The sequence below is a fragment of the Kogia breviceps genome, chromosome 12 (assembly GCF_026419965.1).
Source record: "Kogia breviceps isolate mKogBre1 chromosome 12, mKogBre1 haplotype 1, whole genome shotgun sequence".
Classification (NCBI taxonomy): domain Eukaryota; kingdom Metazoa; phylum Chordata; class Mammalia; order Artiodactyla; family Physeteridae; genus Kogia; species Kogia breviceps.
The window spans coordinates 92908017-92924634 of record NC_081321.1 but is presented as its reverse complement, the minus strand read 5'-3'; the positions used below and the strand labels follow the sequence as shown (position 1 = coordinate 92924634).

The window sequence follows — 16618 nt, the reverse complement described above, 5'->3', positions numbered from 1 at the left end:
CCAGTAGCTGGTCCCATCTTAGGTGTCCTTTCCATGGGGGTGGAGAAGCCCACCAATCCTTTAATCTTCACCAAGTCTTATTTTTGTCCCCATCTGACAAATGAAAGTAAAGTTCAGAGAGGTGAAGTAACTTGCCCAGAGTCACACAGCTAGGGAGTGCCCCAATCAGGATTTGAACCCTGGTTTGTGTGGCACGAAGTACAGGATCATCCCTTGGTGATGCCATTCTGAGAAGACAGACTGTGAAGGGGCCTGGCACGGGGCTGGCTCATAGAACGGTGACTCAGCAGGGTTGCTTTTCCTTTCCTCTCCCTTTATGGGGCTAATGCAATTCACCAGCCATCTGGTACTTTCTTGTGTTTAATTAACAAATATTGATTGAGCTCCTACCGTGTGCCAGGCACTGTTCTAGGCACTGGGGATTCAGTGAATAAACAGAAATCCCTGCCCTGATATTCTCATGAGGAAAACAGATAATAAGTAAAATATACAGGATGTTGGAAGATGAAAAGGGCTATGGAGAAAACATAGCAGAAAAAGGGGCCGGGGGTGGCGGTGCTGTGAAGGACGGGAGAGAAGGGATTCCAATTTAAATAAAGTGGTCTGGGAAGGCTTCACGTAGAAGACATTTGTGTAAACTTGAAAGAGGTGAGGGTGAGGTGTATGGATCTCTAGAGAAAGACCCAGGCAGGAACAGCATGTGCAAAGGTCCTGAGGTGAGTGAGTCCCTGAACTGGCCAGAAGCCCACTGGGTCTGGAGTGAGGAGGCAAGGGGAAGATGGTAGGAGATGGGGTTGGAGCTAACAGGGCCCCCCTTACACAGGGCCTGTAGGCTGGTGTCTGATCTTTGACTTTTGTTCTGACGGAGATGGGAGCCATCAGGGTTCTAGCGGAGGGAGGACAAGATATGAGTGACCTTGTACAAAACAAAACGGAGGCGGTAGCTGCAGAAGGTCCTCTGTCCACTGGCCTGGCTGGGACTGCTGAGCAAGATGGGCTGCAGTGGGCCACAGCAGGACAGGCACCCTCAGGGGGCTCTGGTGGGCCAGACGAGGGCCAGTGACCTGGGTTCTACCTGGCTCTGTGGCTGAGCTGCTGGATCATCTTAGATCATTCTGAGCCTTATGTGCCCAGCTATGAACTGGAAATAATTCTAACACTGTTGTGAAGACCAGAGGAACTGAGCTAACTACTGCGGGAGCCCCAGAGGCTGGGAGGCTTCCTGGAGGAGGGAACCCTTGAGCTGAGCCTTGAAGTCCAAATAGAATTAAGCCTGGTGGAAGGAACGTGGGTGAGGATGGTGGGGGCTGGGGAAGAGCATCCAGGGCGAGGAACAGCGTGAGCAAAAGCTGGGAGGATGGACACCAGAAGATGCTGGGTATTGAATGAGCTTAGCCGGGGGTCTCTGGGGAGTGGGAAGGCTGGAGGGCCCCTCCCTTCCATCTGGCATGGAGGGGTTGTTGTTGCCCCCACCCCCCCTGCAGCAGCGGGCAGGGCCGGGCTGTCCCTTCAGCCGGTGACACTTTTTCAGCCACCTCTGGGCTCCCCTGGGCCGGCCCCGCCCCTGGGCTGCCCTGGAGGCAGGGGCGGGGCCAGGCGCCCCAGAGCCAGCAGTGGGAGGGAGGGCCCGGGAGCAGGTGGAGGGCTGGCGGCGGCGGCAGCGGGGCTGCCATGGCTCGGCCTCCGGGTCCAGAGCACCGACTCCCACCTCTCCCCTCCTGGCCTGCCCCCCATGCCTGGCAGACCTTTGCCTTTGCCGGGGCTCCCGCCTGACCAGCCTCCCCTCCCCGTCTGGTTGGGATCTGGGGGCTGAGCCGTCTGGGGTCCCAGGGCCAATGCAGTGCCGGCTCCTCCGGGGCCTGGCTGGAGTCCTCCTCACCCTTCTGTGCATGGGGCTCCTCTCCCTACGGTACTACTCAAGCCCATCCCCGCAGGGCGTGCCGGAGACCCCCGGGCTGAGCCCGCCAAGCCCTCGGCCCCCCGAGCTGCAGCTGCACGATGTCTTCATCGCAGTCAAGACAACCCGGGCCTTCCACCGCTCCCGCCTGGAGCTGCTGCTCGACACGTGGGTCTCCAGGACCAGGGAACAGGTGACAAGCGGGTGACTGCGGGCCCCAGGAGTGGCCTCTGGTCCGAGGGACTCACAGAGGACTTTCTACCGAGCTGGGGTCCCTGGCGGCCTCGAGGGGGAAGCTGCTGACCCGCCTGCCCCACCAGGGATGTCTTCTCGCTCCTTCCGGGAAGGATCGGGGGCTCCTGCGGCCCTGACTGTGGCCCTTGGTGGCCCCGGGGCCAGGTGCTCCTCAGGCCCACTGCTTCGTTTCTTCTGGGGCCAGGCTGGGCCCCTACCCCGGGCTCCCGGGTCCCTTCTCGGGGGTGGTCCCTCTATCCCCTGGTTGTCCTGGCTCAGGTTTCATTCCTGTCCACCCTGGCCCAGCCTGGCATCGGGGGCAATGGGGGGTGTTGGGCTGCCGGGACAGAGGCCCCCGGGAGGTCCTGGCTCTGACACGCGCCCGGGCTGGGCAGCCCCCTGTCTAGGCCCTGGTGCTGTCCTGCTGCCCTGGCTGTGAGGGGGGAGCACGGGGACCGAGCCGCTGAGGAGGGGACAGTCTGGGGGGGGCCTGTTCGGGGAGAGCGGCAGGGGGGCATCCTTTCAGAATTCCTGCCAGCCCCTGCCCCCACGCCTCTGCTGCCCGGGGCGGTGGCACCTCGCCTCCTGTGCTCCATTTCCTGTGGGGCAGTTTCCGAGCGAGGGAGGTGGGGTGTGTGCTGTGATGGTGGTGGCTGAGGTAGTGGTGGGCAAGAGGTCAGGGCAGAGGTCTGCCTGGCATGTGGGATTGTGTGTGTGTGTGTGTGTGTGTGTGTACACCCGCGTGCATGCTCACCTGCATGGAGCCAGTGTCAGTGTTAGATGTGCCGTGACAAGAGGCGTGTGTGTCACAGGGGTGCGTGGCTTTTGTCTTTCTGGGGAGGTGGCTCTGACACACTGAGTCCCTTCTGGCTCTTCCCCTCCTCACATCCAGTGCCCTCCTCAAGACAAAGTCAGTGATTTGGGGGTGCTGGGAGTCATCCCTGGGGGAGGTGGAGAGGCAGATTCTCTCTCTCTCTCTCTCTCTCTCTCTCACACACACACACACACACACACACACACACACTGTCGCCACTTTGGCTCAGTGGAAGTGACGAGGCTTCGGAGGGGGTTGGGGGCTTCTGGAGACCAAGGAGGGGGGAGATGGTGCCTGGAAGAGGCCAGGGCCCCCTGGGGAGGGGGCACCCCGCCCTGATTTCCTAGCACCAGGGATTAACCCTTTCCTTGCTGTACCCCCAGCACCCCAGGCTCTTCCCTGGGGCTCTGCACAGCTTCTCATCTTGGGGGAGATTCTGGTTCCACTTGCGGAAGCCGCCAAGCCCGGCCCTCCCCGCAGACCTTCCTGTTTATGGTGCTGTGTCTGTGTGTACCCGGGAGCATGGCCTCACGTGGTCAGAGGCCCTTTCCTGTCTCGTCTTGATCACTATGGTGGTGCGCTTGCTCCGGATGAGGAAACTGAGGCCAGAGAGGAGGAAGTGCTTGTACCGAAGGCCTGAGGGGGCAGAGCCCTGTAGGACCCAGCTGCCATCTCCCGCTGGGGCCCCTCCTTCTCTGCTGAGACCCGGGATCCCAGAGCTGCCTAGTCACTTGGGCCTCCAGCCTGGGTGTCTGGGCCTGGCAGGACCAGGCCGGCAGAGGAGAAGCAAGCAGGCCCCCTCTGTGCCCTGAGCTCAATGCCAGATGCTAAGCAGGCAGCCAGAGGGAGTACCTGCCAGCTGCTCAGCATCTGAGTGACAGCATATCAGGTACATCACTCTACTGAACCCTCACAATAACCCGAGTGGCAGGTATTGATATTCTCAGTTGACAGGTGAGGAAACCGAGCAAGGTTAAGCAGAGGTAGGAGATGAATTCACTCGGTTGGACACTCCCACTCCTCCCACCCCTGCCCCTAGCACAAGGGGCAGAGTCTAGAAATCTTGTCCTTTAAGGCAGAATTGAAAACAGGAAAGATACCCAGAGGAAGAGGAGAGGAGACAGAGAGACCCACTCTTGCCGCTGCATCTGGGCCCCCTTCGTTTCCACCCTTTGGCTCTTCTCTTCCTGTGACCTTGGCCAGGGCCTTCCACCGTTCAGCCTCAGCTTCCCCAGCCACACAGGGCAGGAGGGTCTCGGAGCTTCTTTCAGCTCTGCTACCAGCAGCGGTCCTGAGCTGGTTAAAGCCAGGGCTGGGCACCCGGCCCAGCTGGTTAAGGCAGCCGGGTGGCAGGTGGGCCTTTGTGGCAGCGAGCTGGGGCTCGTGTGGGGCCTTTGTCCCAGGCAAAGGGGGTGGGCTCGGGGGAGGCACGTTTTGTGATTCGGGGGGGGGGTCTTCCTCTTCCCCACAGTCCTCGAGGAGGGCGGGTGGGGGATGGGGGGAGCAACAATGGCCCCACATCTCCCCTCCTCTGCAGCAGATGGCCCCCGGCCACCCCTCCCCTGACCCCAGCAGGCTGTCTGTCCCTTTGTTTTCCCGCGAGGTTTTAACCATTGTCAGAGTCCCTCCTTGAACAAATCAAATGCAACCTTCAGCTCAGAGGAAACTCTGCCCGCCGCTCTGTGCCAACTTCAGGATTCCCGGGGACCGAAACACCAGCCTCATACACCCTGCTCAGCCCCCGGGCCCTGCTGCGGGGACCCCTCCCTTCTGCCTCCCCCCACCGATTCATTCACAGGCATTCCCTGGCCCATTTGGCCCACGCTCTAGACTTGAGAGAGTTCCGCTATCTGGGTGACTGTTTGGTGGCAAAAGTTTGCCAGGGAGCAGGGCAAGAAAGGTCTGACTTATTTTACAGGCTCCCCCGGGGGCTGTGTTGAAAATAGCCTTGGGGTGGGGCAGGACAGAGCAGGGAGAGCAGGGAAAAGGTGACTGCAGCAAAACGGGCAGGAGGTGACGAGGGTGGGCTGGGCCGAGGGCCGGCCGTGGAGGCTGGAGGGAGAGAGTGCGCCCCGGGCGGTTTGAAAGTTGGGTGGACAGAATTTGTTGACAGACTGGATGTGGGTGTGAGAGAAAGAGAGGAGGCACGGTGACCCCAAGGTGTTGGGTTCCAGCAAGATGGGGAAGAGTGAGAGGAGCCCAGGTCTGGGGGTGCTTGGGGGCTCGGTGTTCTCGCCCTCAGTCTGGGGTGCCTGCTAGACCCCCAGGGAATAGTCTGGTCGTAGTGGGAGTTGAGGGCGGGGAGAGGTCCAGGCTAGGTTCAAATCCTAGCTCACCTCCTGCCAACCACACAGCCTTGCTCCGTCACTTAGCTTCCGTTTTGCCATCTGTGAAGGGGACAGAACACAACACCTGTCTGGACGTTTAGTGAGGTCATGGGGGACCAGGTGTATGAGTGCTGTTGGTGGGTCACGTCTCCCACCTGGGAGATGTGTAAGGGCCCCGACACTTGCGCAGGGAGTTTGCGTGGCTGTGAAGGTCGTGACCGTCTCCCTAAGTAGTTTGGTGTCCTAGTGTGTGGGTCTGTCTACTGAACAAGTATTTAGGGTTCTGTATATGTGGAAGGGCCAAGCGGGACTGTGATGTGTGTGTGATGTGATGTGTGATGTGATGTGTGATGTGATGTGTTTTTGTGATGTGATGTGTGTGTGTGACGTGTGTGTGGTGTGTGTGTGTGATATATGTGCGATATGATGTGTGTGTTATGTGATGTGTTTGCGTGTGTGATGTGATGTGTGTGTGTTATGTGATGTGTGATGTGTTTGCGTGTGTGTGATGTGATGTGTGTGTGTTATGTGATGTGTGTGTGTATGTGTGATGTGAGTGAGTGTGTGTGTGTGTGTGTGTGTGTGTGTGTGTGTGTGTATGACGAAGGTGTGATTCTGCTAAGGGTGTGTGACTCTGGTAGGGACCCTGTGGGTGCTGGTCCGTAAGGGGGCTGAGTGTGAGACTGATGGGCTGGTGTATACCGCGAAGTTGTACAAAAGCTGGGTTGTGTGTGTTGTATGGGGGGCGGGGTAGCTGAGAAAGTCATGTTGTCCTAAAGGAGCGTGTGGCTGTGAGAGAGGTGTGTGTCCATCACTGAAGGAGGACAGAGGTCTGCCATGTGTGTATCCACCTGGACTTGGCTGTGGTGGGCTGTGGGCTGCCCGGCACTCTCCTTGGCCGACCCCAGTCCTGATTCCTTTCTCCTTCCTAGACGTTCATCTTCACCGACAGCCTGGATGAAGGCCTCCAGGAGAGACTGGGTAACTCTGGGTGGGTTGGGGGCCCCTCGGCTCTTGCCAGGGAAAGCTGGGGTGGCTGTCCCCTGGCCTGGGGTTCCCCAGGAAACAGGGCTGCCCACCCTTGTCACATGGGGATTCCCCTTTTGCCCAGGAGGGGAGCAGGCTTCTTCCCTGGAAACGGGTATGGGTGTGGGGAGGAACTGTGCTAGACAAGACCCTGGACACGTGGGTCCCAGCCCGGCCTACTGTCCATTAGCTCCAGGGTCCTGGGCAGGTCAGCCCTCCCCGACCTCAGCTTCCCCATATGGAAAATGGGAGCGGAGGCACTGCTCCAGGCTTTCTGAGGCCCCACCTTCCTCTGCATTCTCACACTGTGTAGGGCTGTTGGGAGGGGCTGGGCAGGGGCCCCTGACCTGTCCTCCCTTTTTCAGGGTCCCACCTCGTGGTCACCAACTGCTCTGCAGAGCACAGCCACCCTGCCCTGTCCTGCAAGATGGCTGCTGAGTTTGATGCCTTCTTGGCCAGCGGACTGAGGTGAGTTCACCTTGGTCTTTGGGGGCAGGCGTGACCTTTGCCTCAGGCCAGTTCCTAAATGAGATGTCTTGTCAAAAAAGCAAGGTTGTCCGGGCCCTGTGAATTTAATCACATGTAGGGCCTGCTGGGGTCTGTCTCTGGACAGACAGATGGGATTCAAATTCTGCTATTCACGGGCTGTGTGACCTTGGGCAAGCGTCTTAACCTTCCTGAGTCTTGGTTCCCACCTGTGAAGTGGGCACAACTTCCTCATGAGCTTACACCAGACGCTGCCTGGCACAGAACACACCAGTGCCTTCAGTGTTAGCCTCCCCCACCCCGTAAGTCTGTTGACTGATTATGAGGGCTCAGGGCTGAATCTGGCTGGCTGGCAGCCCTTGGGAACCCCCTCCAAGTTCGCTGTCCCGCATTCCATCCCCACAGGTGGTTCTGTCATGTGGATGACGACAACTATCTGAACCCGAGGGCGCTGCTGAAGCTGCTAAAAACCTTTCCGTGGACCCGCGACGTCTACATCGGCCGGCCCAGCCTGAACCGGCCTATCCACGCTTCTGAGCCGCAGCCCAACAACCGCACGGTGGGTTCCCTCGCTGCCTCCTTTGTGCATTGGCCGCTGGCCCCGGGGGCGGGGCCATGCGGGGCGGGGCCGTGCGGGGGCGGGGCTGTGGAGGGGTCCGGTGGGTTTTCCGGGTTTCAGATTTGGCTGCATCCGGGTGTGTCTGGGGTGGTGGCTTCGCCTGTGATCCTGTCTCCTCCTTTATGAAATGGGGAGATTGAGATAATGCAGGTAAGGCACAGAGACTGGCGCTTAGTAGGGCCTCGGCCACGGAGGAGCAGTGGCTCTTCCTGGTCACACAGTGAGCATGGGAGGGGGGCGGTGAGTTGAGGCTTCCTGACTCCACGGCGGGGCTGCTAGCCACCTGGTATCACCATGTAGTTGTACAGTTCGTTAAAATGCTGAATCTGCTGGGCCGGGTAGTAAATTGTGGCTGCCGGGAGCCCCTGAACCCTCCCCTCCCCTCCTCTAGACACCCCTCCTCTTTCCAGATTTCACTAACCAGCAACTGTGTTGACACCTGGCACAACAGGGTCCTCAGCACCAGCTTCAGCTCCAGACCTGAATGGACAGGTTTAGGTCGCCAGATTTTGCCCCTAGGGCTCCCTTGGCCCCTGTGAAGAGTCAGGCCGTGGGTCCCCGTCTCTAGACGTGGTGCCTGGAGCGGGAGCTGGGCCAGTTGTGGGGTTTTCTCCCTCCCAGGCTTACCATCTGCTTCACTAGGGAAACCAAGAGCAGGGAACACAGAACCTTAATTATCTGCAGCTAATCAGCCTCTGAGCCCTAATTAAATCTTCCTGGGCCTTGGGGGAGCGTGTGTGAGCGAGCTGATGCCAGGTGAACCGCGGGGTCCTCCCGACTCCCACACCACCTCACCCCTGACCTAAGGGTTTGAGAGCTCCGCTCTGGAACCTGACTCCCAGGGTTCACACACCAGCCCTGCTACCTCCTGGCTCTGTGACCTTGAATGAAGTCACCTCACCTCTCTGTGCCTCGGTTTCCTTATCTGTAAAATCAGTGAAAACAGTTACTACCTCATAGGGCCGTTGTGAGCAAAAAAAGAATTAAATGCAGTCATCTACTTGGAACGGGATCTGCCACGTGGCGGACCCTAGTGAGCGTTGTCAATCAGCACCCGACTCAGCTCAGCCTCATCTCTGAGGCGTGTTCTTCCTGTGCTGGTTCAGGACACACCCAGACCTGGGCCCACCCAGTCCCCGACCTCACAACATGCATGAATGCCCTCCTTGTCAGACACCCCACCAGCGGGATCCCAGGACTCTGCTCCAAAAGTGTCCCGGCCTGTTAAGACCCTGGCATCCCCCAGGGTGGGACAGCAAAGGGGGCAAGGGCTCGGGCTTGGAGTCAGTCCCAGCTCTGGGACCTCAGTCAAGTGACCTCCGTTCTGTGCACCTTGGTCCCCTCACCTGCAGCACAGGCTTCCTCATAATCAGTGCTCAGGGTTAGGTGCTTGCATGGTCGCTGCTGATGTTGCTACAGTTCTCTGGGAGTGGAAGCCCTGCCCTCATTAATTCATTAAACAAGCATTTATTGGGCGCCTCCTGTGTGTCAGGTCCTCAAGAAAACATTCATTCTGCCTGGCTGAGGCCTGGCCTCTCTCTAAGAGGGCAGAGTTTCCAGAAGTAAGCTCATGGAGGTCTTTAGGAGGAGGACACCTCTGGGCCAGGAGAACCATCGGATTTCAGAACTGGAACCAATGTTGTACTCACAGGTGACACATCTGAGGTACAGAGAGGGGCAGGAACTTTCTCAAGGTTACATAGCTGTGCAGTGGAGGAGGCGGGGGCCCCTCCCCTTTCCAGCTCCCTGCCCACGGCTCTTCTCACTGCTGCATCATGGGAGGTGACCCAACCCAATGCAACACGCATCAATGAAGCACCAACTCTGTACTTGGGAGAAGGTAACTTTAGGGCACTTGTTTGACCAAGAGATGGTACAGCTGAAAAGGTTCAGTGTTTCTCAAAAGCCTTAAAGAAATGCATGGGTGAATTCACAGGTCCTCGCAGAGGAGGTAGGAGAGGCCTTGGGCCATGGTGATGTTGGGTGAGGGCAGAAAGTGGTTTACACCCCAAAGCGGTGGTATTGGTTGCTAAGATTGAAATGCCAAGGGGTTTGCTGGCTTTAGGGGCTCACAGGCCTGCCTGCCCTTCTCTCTTTCCTCCATGAGACCTCATTCTCTCCTTTTGCAAAAAAGCTTTCTTAGTCCCAGGAGTTGGGAGCGGCGAGGCCAGTGTACATGGCCTGGTGTAAACGGCATCAGGATTATCTTTACTGGTGACCCTGTAAAAGCATCTCTCCCTCACAGCATATGGAACTCAGGCGAGGACTCTGATTGGCTGGCTGAGTCATGTGTCTGTTGCTGAGCCAGTCACTGGGTCAAAGGTGTGGTCTTGTGATCCATCATTCCTGGGGCACCTACCTGTATCTGTGACCTATGGGAGCAGGAGCTGTGTTGGGCAGTCCCTCCTGAACCACATGGGGATGTTTCTGAGGATAGGCATAAGGTGCACTGGGTGGACAAATATGTGTCCTCTTTAACTGAAATCCAGCCAGATTGGGGTCTAATTGGTGTCCCCATCATTCTTAAATAGGTATGTGACTTTGGGTCTCGGTTTCCTTATCTGTAAAATGGGCACAATAATGTCAGGCTGTAGGAAGACTCTAGTGAGATGTGAAATAAAAAGTTTTGAGCCATGCTGGTTGGGGGTAAGGGGGGGCCTGGCTGTTGCCCCCACCCCAGGCTCACCCTACATTTTGGCCCTCCCCATCTCTCCCCACAGAGGCTGGTACAGTTCTGGTTTGCCACCGGGGGCGCCGGCTTCTGCATCAACCGCAAACTGGCTTTGAAGATGGCCCCATGGGCCAGGTAAGCAGAGACCTAGAGACTGGTGGAAGAGGTGGGGGGGTGGTGCAGAGAGAGGGTGTTGGCTGGTGTGTGGGTGGGGCCTTTGCAGCAGGAAGGGCTTGAGAGCGAGCTCAGGAGAAACTACCTCTCATTCCCGCTGCATCACAGAGTTACACAATTAGTGGTGAGCAAGCCACCTGTCACCATGCCCTTTGGGGTACACCGCCCAGTGCACTCTGCCACACACAGGCAAGTCGTGTAATTTCCGGGAGACTCAGTGCCCCCATCTGTAAAATGGACCTGATAATACAATGGCCAGTGGTTGTTGTAGGGGTTAAATGAAAAAGTGTCTGGGCTGGCACCTGGCACGAGCCCAGCAAACATTAGGTCCCGTTTTCAGCCCTCTTCTGACTGGTCACCGTCACAGGGGAGGTGAAGGCCCACTGGAGGGGCACTCAGAGGAAGGAGTAGGGCCTTCTGCTTGGGGAAAGGAGGGAAGGCTTCCTGGAAGAGGTGGAATTTGAGCTGGGATGGTCCTAGAGGGCTCAGACTGAGGGGGACCGTGGGAGTAGTGGAAGCCCTCAGTACCTGGTGGGGGTACTGATATTCTAGAGAGGACGTGGCAAAGGTCTAGCCTCTTGAGGTCTGCCGAGCGGGCTGTTATTTTTATTAACAGCCACACCAGTGTCACTACCTTGAATTGGGGGTTGACTCTGAGCCGGGCCTGTGCTTTGCTAAGAGTATCACAGCCCCCAGGGAGGCAGGGGTGTTGGCCTTATTTCTACTTGGCTGAGGAAACCGAGGTGCTGAGAGGCTAAGCAAAGTAATTGGTTCGAGGCCACTCAGCTGCTGGGTTTGGCTCTGAGGCCTGTGCGCTTTGTCTCTACACCAGCCCGCCGTGCCCTGCCCTGGACGGGAGAGGCCCTCCGGGGGCAGTTTGTGCCCTGACCGGGAGTAGGAGTGCTGTCCTAGTATCTCTCGACGGCAGGCATGCACACACAACCAGGGGTCATCCCTGGGCCTGGGGTGCCCCCATCTAGGCTTCTGTCTACCTCCATGGTACGTTTGTGTGAATTAGAAAAATGTACCCACTCTGGGCAGGTGCAGCCCGGGGAGGGGAGCAACATCTGGGTTTCTGCACCCACTCGGTCAGGCATCCTGCGCAGCGGGGCAAGCTGCCCCGCCTGGCACCCCCGCGGCGTTTGTGGGGTATGCAGTCAGGTGACGCACTTGCCTGAACACTTCTCCTCCCCTACGCGGCACCTGGCTGACTCCAGCTCATCCTGTAAGACTGTTTAAAAACTGCTACTGCCATGATTAGGTAAAGAGCGAAACGAAAGACGGTCACATCCTCTGGGAATCCACCTTGTCCTCCCCGTGTCCCCACGTCTCATGCTTCCCTCTGACTTAGTACCAGTCCTCCTCTGAAATGACCTGCTCATCTATCTGTCTCCCTCCAGAATCGGGGCTGCTGTTGAGGGCAGGACGCATTTCTTTCTCATCTCTCTGTCCTCAGCCTCTGTGTCATGGTGGCTGGCAGCAGGTAGATGCTCCAACTCAAGAATGAATGAATGAGTGAATGAATGAAAAGAAAGAGAGAGAAGGAAAGGGTACATTTATAAAGGGCTTCATGTCACCTTTCCTCCACTTACTCCTCACAACAGCCTTGTGAGGGCAGGGCCATTATCATGCCCATTTTACAGAAGAGGAAACTGAGGCTCCCCGAGGCTTGTGACTTGCACAAGGCTACACAGTATGCAAGAGGCAGATGCCAGAGCCAAGCTCTGTTTTCCCAGCTGGCCCTGGCGGAGGCAGGGTCTTCAGGGAGGCAGGGAGGGCTCTAGGTGTCGAGGGCCTTAGGCCAGTGGCTACAGCATGACTCTGTCCCTCAGTGGCCCCCGCTTCGTGGACACGTCTGCCCTCATCCGGCTGCCTGACGACTGCACTGTGGGCTACATCGTCGAGTGCAAGCTGGGCGGCCACCTGCAGCCCAGCCCCCTCTTCCACTCCCACCTGGAGACCCTGCAGCTGCTGGGGGCTGCCCAGCTCCCGAAGCAGGTGAGCCAGCCTTGGGGCAGGTGGCACTGGGAAAGGTGTCTGTGGGGGCTCTCCCCTATTGATGGAGAAACTGAGGCCCAGGGTGGTAAAGGATCCCCTTGAGGGCACGCAGTGACTCAGCTCTCCACCTCTAACCCTCAAGGCTCTGCATTTATGATGCTAAAATTCTTTGATCTGGTTCCCAAATACCAGCTGGAGGGACCTGCACACATGAGATGAAGCTCATCTTGAGGTTCAGACCACCAGCTCGCCACATGCTACCACCCTCCCTCTCTCCTCTCTTCAACCTCCCATCCTCCCCGCACCCTCTGAAGGGGCCAGTCCTTTTCAACTGCCTATTGGCAGCCCTCTCCTTCACCAAAGCTTACCCTTGCTGCTTTTCCTTCTCACCCAGGTGTCACTGGGAAGGACCAGGTCTTCACTAGGGACATCCAAGTGTAATGTCAGGCTGGGGGAGGGGTAGGGTCCCCTCCCACCACCTGGCAAGTAATGACTCTGCTGAGGTCCAACTGGCTCTGCCTTGCAGACACGCCCTCCAACTCATGGGTTTCCAGCCCCGTAGAGGGTCCTGGTTGGGAGGCCCCTGGGATCTTCTGCCCCATGGTGTGAGTCAGAGCCCTTTAGGCTGCAAGGGACAGAGAGGCAACAGACTAATTAAACAGAAAAGGTCATTTATGGGCCCACGTACCTGAGAAGCTGAGGGCTTGGCCTGACTTGCTAGATCTGGCAGGGTCTGGGCGCTCAGACTCTGTCCCCTCTCTCATGTGCCCTCCCCCACGTTGGCCTCATTCTCAGGCAGCCTCAACCCTCATGCTGGCAAGGTGGCAGCCCCTGGTTTCCACCCCACCCATGGGAAGAGAGCTCCTCCTTCCACCAGATCTCAGAACCGGTGCTCATTGGTCACATGGCCCACTTGGGTCACGTGACCTGTCTCCTACCAGTGCCTAGAGTTAGAGTTGATTGGCCAGGCCTAGAACGGGGATGCAGATTGGTCCCCTTAGGATCACAGCCAGGAAAGAGGGGCAGATTTTGGACAGCCAAAACCAGGGCACCCTAAAGGCGAGGTTTTCAGATCCCCCGCTGTGCCAGGCACCACACTGGGGGCCTTAACTTCTTTAACTCTCTGCTTCCTCACAGCATTCATGTGGGGGGGTGAGTCCTAACATTGTTCCCATTCTACAGATGGAGAAACTGAGGCCCAGAGAGTGGAACTAACTGGCACACAGCTAGTAGAGGACAGAGAGGGATTTGAACCCTGCTTGGGTGGCCCCTAAGCCCACAGTCTTTAACCACTGTGCTTGACTACCTCTTGATGCCTGTCATCATCCTGCACCCTCATTTCTCGTGGAGTGACCTTAGGCTCTGGGTGGAGATGGATTGCCCAGGCCCTAGAGTGGGTCTCAGGAAACCTCCATTCAGGCATGCAACTTCCTGGAAAGGTGCTTTCCCGCCTTGAGCCTCAGTTTCCCAATCTGTAGATGAGGGACTCGTTCCAGCCTCCCTAGTAAACTGGACCGTTGGGGCCACAAGTGGGATTATGGTCAAAGGGGAGTGGGGTGGGGCCCTCAGCGGAACACCCGTTACTGACGGTGGAATTTCAGATGCAGAGGCAGGCTTTTTGTGCCCCTCAAAATGCCTTCTGTGCCTTCTCTGTTTCTGCCCAAATGCTGCCCCCTTGTGGGGTCGCCAGTGGGACACCCTGCATTCTTCACTCTCTTCTCTGCATCTCTCTGTGCAGGTCACCCTCAGCTATGGCATCTTTGAGGGGAAACTCAACGTCATTAAGCTCCACGGCCCCTTCTCCCCTGAGGAGGACTCCTCCAGGTGGGTCTGGAGGCTGAAACTGTAGGATGGGAGGAGTGGGGCCTGCGTCCAGGCATCCAAAGATGGGGGAGCCGGGAGGGAGGGAAGTGAGAGAGGCCAGTGGCTGACAGCGCAGAGCTGGGAGTGGAGCGGGTGGATTTCAGTCTCCGCTCTGTCACTGGCTTGCTGTGTGACCTTGGGCAGGTGCCTTGCCCTCTCTGGACCTTAGTCGCCCCATTTGTAACACAAGGAGGCTGAGTGATGTGGATTTGAAGGGCTCTCCCAGGCGTGATCCTCTGGGAGCCTGTGAAAGACTGAGCTCTCTTCACTGAGCAAAGGAGATGCTCTAATGGAGGAACTCCAGGCACTCATGGGGAAATGAAAAGAAAATCTTTCTTAGGCTCTTTGTTTCTGTGATGATACTTTTCGATGGATAGAGGGTTGGAATGGGGGCTAGGATGCCACTTAGGCACCTTCCAGTACTGTCCCCAAAGACTCCCTGGGGAGATTAGGGCTGCTCAGCCCAGCCCCCTCCACCCCACCCCCAGCCCCGATTGCTGTAGGGCAGCTCAGAGCACAGCCTGTGACATACTGTGGCAGGGGAGCAAGTCCTACTTAAGGAAGTAAAAGAAGCCAGTGTGGCTGGAATGTGGCAGAAGAGAGGAGAGTGGTGTCAGATTCAGTTGGGGAGGTGGCAGGGAACACCCTCCCCCATGCCCCCGAAGGCCTTGTAGGCTCTGTCTGGACTTTGGATTTATCTGTAGGGTAATCCTTAGAGGAGCCAGCACTCCTGCCGCTGAAATTCTGCAGAGCTGTCTGGCTGGGGGCAGAGGACTCACAGCTATCCCAAGGCTGCCAGGACCAGGGCTGTGTTGAACGAGTTGGACATTACAAGGAGACAGAGTTTGGCTCAGTTTCTAAGAGGAAAGGAGCTGCTTTCTAACAGAGTGAGCTCCCCATCAGTGGAGGTGTGCAAGCTATGGCTATACCGCCAAGACGTTTAAGAATTGGTGTTAAATTCTCTCAGTGCCTGAAGACTTAGAATCTAAAGGTTGCTACCTAATGGGGCTGGAGCCAACTGGGGACTCAGATATGTGCGGTCAGAGGGTGTGGCCTCAGCTGAGGCCTCTTCATGGTTTCTCTGGCTTCTGAAGTCTTTCTAAACCAGTGGTTCTCAACCAGGGACCATTCTGCAACTCCCCCCCATGCCCCCCACTAAGGGACAGCTGGCAGCGTGTCGGGGCATTTTTGACTGTTAAGACCCAGGGGATGCTTGCTGGCATCTAGTGGGTGGAGTCCAGGGATGCTGCTACGTATCCTGCAATGCACAGGACAGCCCCACAGCACAATTAACTGGCCCCCAACGTCCACCGTGCTGAGGCGGAAAAACCCTGCTCCAGAGCATCTCTGTGACGCGCTGCCCAGGAACCCGTGGGAGTGACCCGTCTTGTCCACTTCTGGTCTCTCCACAGGTTTCGCTCCCTCCATTGTCTCCTCTACCCGGATACTCCCTGGTGCCCACAGCTGGTGGCCCGATGAACCCTGAACCCCCAGGCAAAGGTTGAACTGAAGCCTTTGGTTGTCCTTAGCCTCCCCGGCGGCCTTGAGGGCCCGTGGCAGTTCCTGTGTGGGCAGCAGTCCCTGGCAGGACCTCTGTGGTGGGCAGGCCCAGGATTGGATGTTGACTGGCGGTAAAGGCGTCCCAAGCCCCTGGGAGATGGGCTGGACAGCCCAGGACCAGGTGTACCACGTGAGGGCCGGAGAGGCCTCAGGGGCTGGACCTCCATGGGCCTTAGGTGGCTGAACTGAACAAGGGTAGGGGTCCTTGAGCTGCTTGGGCTCAGGAGTCCTAACTCTCCAGAGAATTACATGGGTCCCTTGGTGTGGTCAGAGCCCCCACCTCTGGTCCCTCAGTCACTCTCCCGGGGTCAAGTGCTGGGCCACCCACTCCTGGCTTCCTCAGCTGGATCCCCACCCACCGAGGGGACGCAGGTGCAAGAAGGACGAATCCAGGGTCTGTGGCAGATACTGTTATTGCTGACCAGTCTCCAGTCCCTGCTCCCCACCCGATTTTGTTTGGAGCGTCAGCATGTCCAGACCCAGATGATGAATCAGAATGGGTCCTAGCCAATCATGATGGTCCTTTTGCTCACTTTCCCAGCTTCCCTTTCTGTTAGGAGCTACGACATGACCCAGCTCTGGCCAGAGCCAGAGCTCTGTCTGTTAGTGCAAATTAAGCAAAGCCAATAGAGAGGCTTCTGGGGAAGGTTTTGCAGCCCCAGACCCCATCTTCCTGCTGTGAATGTGGGTGTGATGTCTGGGTCTAGGGCAGCCACCTTGCTACCATGAAGGAAAGGCCAAGACAATCATCCACAGCTGTCCCTTCCAACATCTGGTTGTGTAAGCATATTAAACCCTTATTTGTTTAAGCCTCTCTTGGTTCAGTTTTTCGTTACGTGCAGCCAAAGTCATTCCTGACCGGGGCAGGGTCTTTGATCTGTCTGTCACAGTGGTGTTGATTTGGGTCCCTCGGCTAGAGAGCCCTGCCCTACCCTTGCTGGCTGTGTGA

The 16618-nt window shown here is 57.5% G+C and overlaps 1 protein-coding gene across 3 annotated transcripts in view; it reads left to right on the top strand.

Moving 5' to 3' along the window:
- The first annotated feature begins 1609 nt into the window (after window positions 1–1609).
- The window catches only part of MFNG (MFNG O-fucosylpeptide 3-beta-N-acetylglucosaminyltransferase), a 48475-nt gene continuing 33466 nt past the window's right edge, over window positions 1610–16618 (top strand). The window contains exons 1-8 of one of the 3 annotated variants that reach the window (XM_059082304.2): window positions 1610–2090; window positions 6205–6253; window positions 6664–6766; window positions 7190–7343; window positions 10124–10209; window positions 12081–12246; window positions 13985–14070; window positions 15522–16478. In XM_059082304.2, the coding sequence (XP_058938287.1) occupies window positions 1836–2090; window positions 6205–6253; window positions 6664–6766; window positions 7190–7343; window positions 10124–10209; window positions 12081–12246; window positions 13985–14070; window positions 15522–15588 (966 nt within the window). In that variant the 5' untranslated portion in view covers window positions 1610–1835 and the 3' untranslated portion in view covers window positions 15589–16478. Of the gene's footprint in view, window positions 2091–6204; window positions 6264–6663; window positions 6767–7189; window positions 7344–10123; window positions 10210–12080; window positions 12247–13984; window positions 14071–15521; window positions 16479–16618 lie in introns of those variants that run through there. The other 2 variants (XM_067010149.1, XR_010835934.1) reach the window with 2 other exon arrangements.